Source organism: Megalobrama amblycephala, linkage group LG2 (genome assembly GCF_018812025.1).
Source record: "Megalobrama amblycephala isolate DHTTF-2021 linkage group LG2, ASM1881202v1, whole genome shotgun sequence".
Classification (NCBI taxonomy): domain Eukaryota; kingdom Metazoa; phylum Chordata; class Actinopteri; order Cypriniformes; family Xenocyprididae; genus Megalobrama; species Megalobrama amblycephala.
Genome location: NC_063045.1, coordinates 19,793,633 through 19,803,673, shown reverse-complemented (window position 1 = coordinate 19,803,673; position 10,041 = coordinate 19,793,633). Strand labels below are relative to the sequence as shown.

Here is a 10,041-nt window from a genome sequence, read left to right as displayed (position 1 = left end):
TCAACCATCATCACAGCTTTAGCAAACATAAAATCCACAATGATCCTATATGGTATCTTAAATATTGCTGCTAAAGATCACCATAACATTGTTGTAACATATTGTCTATTTATGAATTTCCTCACAGTAAAATTTGGGTTGACTAGAACATTTGACTGCAGAAAACTCCCATTTTAGGGAAACCTTATACAAAATACCAACATCTAAAGAAAGTATTCAAACTAATGTGGCTAATTAATTTAGAGGTGTCATCATAGAATAATCATCCACATTTGAAAGGTAAATAAATACTAAGGCCTATGAACGTTTGTGTTGCCACAACACCTCTCCATTTGTCGTTGCACATTTTGACCCTCCCACAGTTTTATTTCTGTCCTTGAAGAAAAACTAACGACATTTACAGTTCCATCACGAGGACCAATCAAATAGCTCTCATGCGTCTTCGACATTGCCCAATCAGAGCGAGCGATAGTAGCATACGTCATCAAAATACTCCTTCAGCTGTTCGAACACTCAAGTGTCACCACGAGAGCTGCTACATGGGACAGAAACTCATTCATTAAACTCACCAAACGAAGATGGTTAGTATATTTACTTTTTCAACCGTTAAATCGACTCGCACGACTGATCCGGTTGATTGTTGTTTTGTATCTTCTGTATTGAAATCATGTTAGCATAGTGATCGCTTGCAGGCTGGTTAGTGGTGTTTTGGATCCACTGTAAGTTACATGTCTTACTCGTGTAAGTGACTGTGGCGTTGCAATTGCACCGTTTCTTTGTTTTAGCTCTCAATGGTAGCTCTCTAGTGTTATATAGGATGGTTAGCTGTAGCATGTTAGCTATCTACCCATGCCTTCCCATGTCTTGGGGGTTTGCAGTGCCACCACCTGCTCACTTGGACAGCATTGCTCCAGTGCTCATCTTGAGTGACTGGCACAGGCCCACAGTCGAGTAGCTTTCGCTGTGAAGTGCTGTAAATATACCAGAACCAGAGTTAAAAGGAGTCTTCTCTGTTCAAAACAAGTAATCTCATGTGACATGCTGTTTATTAACACAAAATGCCATTTCGACCAGTATTTTAGTTTGTAAAGTAAACAGAAATACTGTAGTAAATACTGTAAATAATACTGTAAATTTACTGTAGTTCTTTTACCATGGAACTATATGGGGCAAGACTCGTCTCCATGACAAACGTTAGTTTTTTATAATAATAAGCACAATTTTAAAAACAAGGCTCCTTTTGTCAAAACACTACACACAATTCACAGATCCACACACACAAGTAGCAGAACACTTCAGTTCTTTTGCAAAATGAAAAACTTCATTCAAAACTTTACATTAATTTAACACAACCCAACTTTGACAACTTCGGTAAAGTTGGTTTTATATTCGCACATTCGGACATCCGTATTCAATAGCCTTGTTAATCACACTACATTGGACATTCAGTGGACATTCACAAGTAAATATGCCATTAAAACAATACTTGCCTATTTTGATCGACTGTGAAAAATGTTGTAAGTTGACAATCGTTGGTTGTCAATATCATGTTGCTGCTTAAAATTCGCAAACATTAATTTATTGCACATTTATTGGAAAGTCTGAATTCATCAGAAGTCCGAATGTGCGAATATAAAACCAACTTTACCCAAGGCCTTTGACACTGTATGGAACACACATGGTTCATACATTCTGATTCTGTTTGATTCATTTACACATTGCTGTGCTCAATCTTAAACACTTGTAACTTTTATACTTTTCTAATGATATAGTCTGGGTTTGATTTTTTTCAGAGATATTGTAAGAGTAAAGTACATGAATATATTGACAAAAAACAAACAAAAAAACACACACACAAGATCAGTACTGCATATTGATGAAAATATTTATTTCTCACCACATTGTAAAAGCATTCAATACATCCATGCCTTTCCAAAGGTTACATTTTGCACTGAAAATCAGAACATATTTTGAATACAATATAGTACATGAACAAAAACATTTGTGGAGACAAAACAAAAGCATGGTTTTAAATAATAATTAAAAAAAATCAATAGAAAAAACACCTAAGCATCATCTCCTGGCCTAGCTGGATCTGGCCATAGCACTTCATCCACATCACAGGCGATGTCCTCTCACGCAAGACAGCGAGGGAAGAATCCTCTTGAATGGCGAATCCATCCTTGCACAGACCCTGCATCAATTAGGTCAGGCCTTCTCTTGAATGTGGCATATCCTGACATAGGGCTGGAGATTGTAAACCTTCCATGCCAAAAAAAAAAAAAAAAAAACTCCTCAATGGGTTTAAGGAAGGGACAGTATGGAGGGATGTATCGGAGGGAAAATTGTGGACGCTAATGAAACTAGTTTTGGACCAGAGCAGATAGGTGGAAATTTATCGTCCCATATAACAATGTATCTCATCTGCTCTGCATCCATTTGGTCTTCTGCTGTGACAATTTTGTGTAGTCTTTCTAAAATGTGAATATGTGGGCCGTGCTGTAAGGGCCTAAGTTGGCATGCTGGTGGAGGCCCACATTCTGCGTGATTGCAACATACATTGTGATGTTACCACCACGTTGTCCCGGGACATTCAAAATAGCTTGTTTCTCCCTCTCCCTCTTACTGCAACATTGCCTTCCATTTTGTTGAAGACACATAAACTCATCTTTTGCCATTTTATAGTATTTTCACCTGATTGTTGAGTTTACAGTTAAGCACCTTAATGTCTGAACACCTGACGGCCATGTTTGATCAATTGGTTTATAGGCGTGGTATTTTAGAAAGCAGTGTCTTGAAATGGCAAAGAAGTGACATTATGTTAGATTTCTGTGTCTAATGTAGAGAAGTGTGTTTAGTGTTCTGCAAAACAATGTGTGTAGTGTTTTGCAAAAAGTGTGAGGCTGAGAATGTGCTTATAGTTGTGCAGATCTGGGCTAAGGTTTTGCTCCGTGAGTGTAAGGTTTCAGTAACCGTGTTATTTTTAATTTTAGTGTGTAAGCAATTGTAAAAAAAACTGTAAAACACACACTATTTTTGGAAGTATAAAAGCCACCAGTCTTAAACATTTTACATGTTAAAGCGAGACTAATGTGATAAAATGACTTACTAACCGTGTCATTGCAAACTTAATTCAGTTTTCAACTCCTCTAATGTGCAATAAAGCCGACAAACACAGTAGCTTTCCCTAGATACGTGCCAGAATACCAGAAGATTGTTTACATGGAATCAAATACAACGTATGTTCATCCGCCCATCAGTAGTCCCACCTCTACAAGCATGATTTACACTATTTTACAGCTTAAATAACACACATTTTGTATGGAGTAACTAATATAAGTGCTTTAATAAAACACATTGCTATTTTTAACTCTCCAGAACGCCTTGCCCTATGCCTCCACACATAGACATTGACAAATTAATATTCAGTCATATTTGACTGCACTGACACTATTGGATGTGAACAAAACTTAAACTGAATTGAGCTGGAAGATGACACCAGCTGCTTTATAGCTGATTCAACTTCATTTCATAATTGACATCGACACTGTTATTGAACTGAATTGAATCAACATTGAACTGCCTTCAGTTTAATAATGACAGCAGAATTTAATTGCATCATTGATAACTATTTTCCTTTTTATCCCTTTGAAGCTGCTTTGAAACAATCTGTATTGTTTAAAACGCTATTTAAATAAAAGTGACTTGGCATCTATTGTCAAATCAGTATTGTAAACGCAATTTTAGTTTGTTTTTATAAACTGTAAATGCATGAGTCAATGTTATTTTCTGTACCAGTATACATTCTCTATATGTCTGTCTCTTTTAAGGCTCTGATGGGGGTTCAGTTGGTGGTGAGCTTGCTGGCGGTCAGCATAATGCAAAGAATGGCCCCACATCTCTCCTTCGCGCGTTGGCTTTTGTGTAACGGCAGGTAATAAATGCACTTCTTTTCCATGAAAAGATCCGGTTCTTTCTAATACCCCATCCTGTTGGTTTTCTCAGCCTTTTCAGGTTCAAACATCCATCTGAAGGCGAGTTGTGCGCCCTCGCAGGGAAGCAGATTCCTAAGAACAGCAGGCGAGACAGGTGTGAAGCTTGATTCAGTTCAACTGTTGCCACTGTTACTTTTCTCGAATTCTGTAACCTGACCTTTTGCTGTTTCCAGGAGACAAAACGGACACGGAGAACCCAAGCCGCTCACGGTTCCGAAAGACATCGATCTTCGCTTGGAGAGCGCTCCTGTAAATGTCTTGGATGCACTTGGTAGGTCTTCATCTGGGTTTTTGAACAGCTGTAACTAAGTTTGATCTGATTCTGCTCCTTGGATGATCTTAACCTTTTCTGTTCCTCACAGTTTTGCGGTTCTTTGTGGAGTACCAGTGGCTGATTGACTTCGCCGTCTATGCCACAGGGATCTACCTCTTCACCGAAGGCTACTATAGTGTAGTGGATGCCAGCAAGGAAGTCAATATCGCTTCCATCTGGTGTGTGCTGACAGTTTTCTTCTGCCTGTATCCTCCAACACTGCAGTCCTTTGGATTAAAGGGATAGTTCACCCAAAAATGAAAATTTGATGTTTATCTGCTTACCCCCAGCGCATCCAAGATGTAGGTGACTTTGTTTCTTCAGTAGAACACAAACGATGATTTTTAACTCCAACCGTTGCCGTCTGTCAGTCAAATAATGCGAGTGAATGGGAACACCAACAATAAGAGTCAAATAAACTTGCATAGACAAATCCAAATTAAACCCTGCGGCTCGTGACGACACATTGATGTCCTAAGACACGAAACGATCGGTTTGTGTGAGAAACCGAACATTATTTATATCATTTTTACCTCTAATACACCACTATGTCCAACTGCGTTCAGCACTCGCTTAGTGAGGTCTGATCACGCTCTGACAGCGGAAGTGATGTCTAGCACTCATTGAAGTGTATATACGCGAGACATCACTGCCGTTGTCAGAGCGCGATCAGACATCACTAACAGAGTGCTGAACGCAGTTATTTGACTTATTTTTAGTGTTCCTATTCAGTCGCTTTATTTGACTGACAGACGGGAACGGTTGGAGTTAAAAATCATCATTTGTGTTCTACTGAAGAAACAAAGTCACCTAGATCTTGGATGCGCTGGGGGTAAGCAGATAAACATCAAATTTTCATTTTTGGGTGAACTATCCCCTTAACAGACCTGAAGCTACCTGAGAAATTCAGATGAGACTTGCCTCATCCTAAAAAAGAATATAACTTGTTGTAAAGTCTTGTAGGCTTGTCTTGTTGTCCTTGACTGAAGTTCTCAGGAGGACGCTGCATCTTCTTATGAGCCACTACTTCCGCTCTGAGGAGGGCGGTGAGCGCTCTGTGTGTCTTGCTTTCGGCTTCTTATCTCTGTTGATTGCGATGCTGGTTCTTGTAGTAAGAGAGGACTACCTGGAGTTTGGCCTTGAGCCCGGTATGTGGTTATCTGACCTGTATTTCTAGAAGTGAAAGAACATTTATTGACCTGTCGCAGTGAAATTTTTCCTTATCCGTTTTTTTTTGTAGGATTTACCAGTCTTTTTGACAATTTCGAGGTCTTTGCCAAACAGCAAGGTTATGAGTGGTCGTAAGTTATACATTAATGGTTAGATAACATTAGACTTGTTCTGTATTCTTTTTCTGTATGACAATATTTTAACATTTTAACAGAGTTCCCTTCACCAAACTATCAGTGAAGTTGGGGCTGGCTGTCATTTGTGCCTTTATTGGAGCTCTCCTTGCATTCCCTGGACTGCGATTGGCCCAAACTCACCTAGATGCCGTTCAGATGAATGCAGACCGTCCAATCATTCAGTAAGACGCTCAATATTGCATTGAACAATTGAACATAAACAGAAATTACAGCACTGCATTTTGATATGCCACAACAACTTGTTTTGCCTTTTAGGATCCTTTTGCACATGAGTTTTCTATCGCCACTGGTCATTATTGTAATGTGGATTAAACCCATTGCTCGAGACTTCCTAGAGAATGCCCCAATGGGAAAGACCTCAGTTACTTTGTAAGTTGAGCAAAGTTTAATTATTTATTTTATTTTCAATCACTTATTTTGTATTTTAATGCTTCTTGGTATATTTAAAATATTCTTCCCCCATTTATGTATTTTGTTTTTATATTATTTATTTCATATTTTAATATTTTTATTTATTTTAAATTATTATTTAATTTAAAGATTTGTGTATAATTCCTTTTTTTTCAGACTTTCAAGTTCTGCCTTTAACTCGGTACGTCTATGGATTATCGTGGTGCTGTGTGTTTTGCGGCTGCTGCTCACACGCTACCACCTGCAGGCCTACCTCAACCTCGCTCAGAAGTGGGTGGAGCAAATGAAGAAAGAGGCGGGGCGTATCGCTGCCATTGACATCCAGAGAAAGGTGGGCTTGAAATGCGAAGTAACACTGTTTTATGTATATGAAATATTACAAATCACAGAGTGGAAAGTATTGCTGTTTACAATAAATTCACTTTAATGATGTAATAAATATGATGATGTATTGTTTTCAAACCTGTTTATGTAGGTTACTCGAATTTTCTGCTACCTGACTGTGGTCACCCTCCAGTACGTTTTACCCATTCTGCTTGTGCTTTTCTCAACTTTGGCACTCAAATCTTTAGGTGGGTCACTACACTCTCACTGGCAGTTAAAGGTACATTATGTAACTTTTGGCCCTTTAGTGGTTAAAAAACAAAACTGCATGCATTTTGCGGAAGAACGTTGTTTTGGTTGTGCTTTGGCTCTGCTTGACTATATATGGTTAACTGCTCATAAAACGGTCACTACTAGGTTTAAAGTGCTTTTTCGAATATTACCTTTCATGCAATGTTTAGTGTAGCTGTCTGTGAATATAAACAGTCTGGAAAGTTGTAAAGTCGAAAGTGCACGATAAAGTTATTGTCTCCTAAAAGAAAGAATCGACTTTGAGTTTGAACCACCTAAAAGAGTCATCAGGAATTCCAGTCTCACTTCTGTGACCTGCATATGTAACGTGGTAACACATTAGCATAATGCCCACCTATGGTCTTCATTGGTTGGCTGAGATCAACAGCTACTTTGACCCTCCTCAAACACTTTATTGTTCATGTTGTTTATACTGTACATGTCGAGAAGACGCAGTTTTCTGCTCTGCGAAAGCAAAGTAGCCGGAGCAACTTTTCTTTATTTACGGATATGACAAGACACGCATGTGCGAGTGATGTATGTATGATAGAGATGTGCAACGATTAATCGCGATTAAACGTTTGCAAAATAAAAGTCTGTGTTTACGTAATATATGTGTGTGTTCTGTGTATAATAATTATGTATATATAAATACAGACACATGTATATATTTAAGGAAAATGTTAGATTTATATATAAATTATTTATATTTATATGTAATATAAAATATATATAAAATATATATATTTATTTAAACATGCATATATTTCTTAAATGTATACATGTATGTGTGTGTATTTATATGTACATAATTATTATACACAGAACATACACATATATTACGTAAACACAGACTTTTATTTTGCAAACGATTAATCGTTGCACATCCCTAAGTTTCCCACGAAAAACATCTCGCTAGGTCTAAAATATAAACACTTATAGTCAATGGAAGGAGGAGTGAATGTATATTGACTCATTTTTTATTAAATATTAACAAGAACAGAATATAGTTTACAAACAAGAGTACATATAACCATACATGTCAGGGGTAATACAAAAAACAGAAAAGATTAAAAAAAGAGTGGAAAAAAAAAAAGTATTGACTCATTTACATTTTGTTAATCTTGAGGAAAAAAGTTACCTTTAAACAACCGTATTAATAATGTAATAATTAATGATAAGAATTTTTAATAATGTAAATTTGACATAAATTTTAGTTTGTGAGTAAATCTTTATTTTTAAATATTTTGTTTACAACATTTTTTAAAAATACTTTTAATTTATTTTAATTATTGATTATTTAATACTTTATTTATTTTTTATATTTACAGTTATATTTATTTTATATTTTAGTATTTTTATTTAGTTAAAATTAAAGTAATTTATTATATTTTATTTATTAAAATGTAACTATTTATTTTATATTTATAATTATATGTTATTTGTATTTTTTTTTTTTTTTTTTTTTGATTTTGATTTTTCAATAATTTTCTTTAAAAATATTTAATGTTAAAAATTCCAATGTACCTCTCAGGTGACTTCTCATGGGGCCTTGGAGCAGAGACTCCGGGTATAACCCCTGCTCCCATACTCCCCACCGCCCCTCCACCAGCCCCAAGACTGGAAGATGACGAGGACATGGAAGACATGGAGGAGGATGTCCAGGCCACCGTAGCCCACCTGACTGAGCTGTTCAATGCCTTGCGTGGAGTCCTCACGCCCCTTTTCTTCAGGGGCGTCTTTGCCTTTCTCACATGGTGGGTCGCGGCCTGTCAACTCATTAGCAGCCTGTTTGGCATCTATTTCCACCAGTATCTGATGCACAACTGAAAAGTGCCCTGAAATGAAGCTCTGTGCACTGAATCCAATTCTTCAAGGTACCGCAGCCTCAACACAGACAGTCATGCAAACACATCTGATGCACCAGCAAGATGAAGGCTGGCCTTTGGAACAAACGCTCATGTTTGAACCGACTTAATTTTGCCGGTACCTTGTGTAAAATTTTGATAGGTACAATCAAAGCAAAGATGCTAGTTAACTGTAAGCTGTTTAGATTTTCATCATCATTTTCATCAGCTCTTCAACAAACCATGTTTGTTTGTAAACTTTTTACCCTTAGAAGGCTTCAATCAAATCACATGCGTCCCCTGTTGTGGTGATCATTTAATTGAGATGCAATTCTAAGGGCCTGGCAGCTCAGGGATGTGGTCCGAAATAGAGTTTCTCACCAGCACATTATCGTCAAGTGCAAATGAAACCCTGTAAAACAGTTTAGCGCTGTAGTTAATGGACTTGATTGTTCAAAAATGAAATATGATTTAATTTTATGCCTTGATGAATTTTTTAACAGAATGTTATGGTGTATTTTAAGTACCGTGTTTGCTAAATGGCTGATGACATGTAACATATAGCAGTCCTAATCATTTTGCCCATATGTTTCATGAATAATCATCTATGGGTTTTTAATTTGTTTGGCTGTTATTCTGTTGACTTGGTTAGCTACCAGTGATCTTCACTCATAGGATCAGAGGAAGTCATCAGGGAGTCATATCATTTTAGAAACAATTTATTTATTCATTTTCTAATGTCAATCAACTTTCATTTGATTCAGAACAATAAACGATAATTAAAAAAATTAAAACATGACTATTTGTTTTTCCATTACACTTTTTTCCCATGATTTATTGATTAAGATTTAAAAAAAAATAAAAATAAACAAAGGGTTAGTTTACCCAAAATTCTGTCATTATTTACTCACCCTCATGTTGTTCCAAACCCCTAATCTGGCATTTGTGTTCATCTTCGGAACACAAATGAAGATATTTTAATGAAATCTGAGAGATTTCTGTCCGTCATTGACAGTCTACGCAACTACCACTTTTACACTTCAAAGTTCATAAAGAGCGGTTTAGTCCAAATTTTTTTTAGAGACTTGATAACTTTATAATAATGGACAGACTGAATTTAGGCTTTTATTCACATATACAGTAGGTACGGAAAGTATTCAGACCCCCTTAAATTTTTCACTCTTTCTTATATTGCAGCCATTTGCTAAAATCATTTAAGTTCATTGTTTTTCCTTATTAATGTACACACAGCACCCCATATTGACAGAAAAACACAGAATTGTTGACATTTTTGCAGATTTATTAAAAAAGGAAAAACTGAAATATCACATGGTCCTAAGTATTCAGACCTTTGCTCAGTATTTAGTAGAAGCACCCTTTTGATCTAATACAGCCATGAGTCTTTTTGGGAAAGATGCAACAAGTTTTTCACACCTGGATTTGGGGATCCTCTGCCATTCCTCCTTGCAGATCCTCTCCAGTTCTGTCAGGTT

The 10,041-nt window shown here is 36.7% G+C and overlaps 1 protein-coding gene across 1 annotated transcript; it reads left to right on the top strand.

Annotated features, from left to right (window-relative positions):
• Positions 1-424: 424 nt before the first annotated feature.
• tmem161a (transmembrane protein 161A) lies at positions 425-9,342 on the top strand. The gene is made up of 12 exons (XM_048165356.1): positions 425-581; positions 3,831-3,934; positions 4,006-4,089; positions 4,169-4,266; positions 4,358-4,514; positions 5,305-5,456; positions 5,549-5,609; positions 5,693-5,836; positions 5,931-6,044; positions 6,243-6,417; positions 6,562-6,658; positions 8,236-9,342. Exons 1-12 carry the CDS (start codon positions 579-581, stop codon positions 8,529-8,531), a joined length of 1,485 nt encoding a protein of 494 aa, XP_048021313.1. The 5' UTR covers positions 425-578; the 3' UTR covers positions 8,532-9,342.
• The last annotated feature ends 699 nt before the right edge of the window (positions 9,343-10,041 follow it).

Excerpts from the sequence above, each read along its gene's own strand:
- tmem161a (XM_048165356.1), top strand. Across the intron at positions 4,267-4,357 it reads AAATGTCTTGGATGCACTTG|TTTTGCGGTTCTTTGTGGAG; the intron begins GTAGGTCTTCAT and ends TGTTCCTCACAG. Across the intron at positions 6,418-6,561 it reads CCATTGACATCCAGAGAAAG|GTTACTCGAATTTTCTGCTA; the intron begins GTGGGCTTGAAA and ends CTGTTTATGTAG.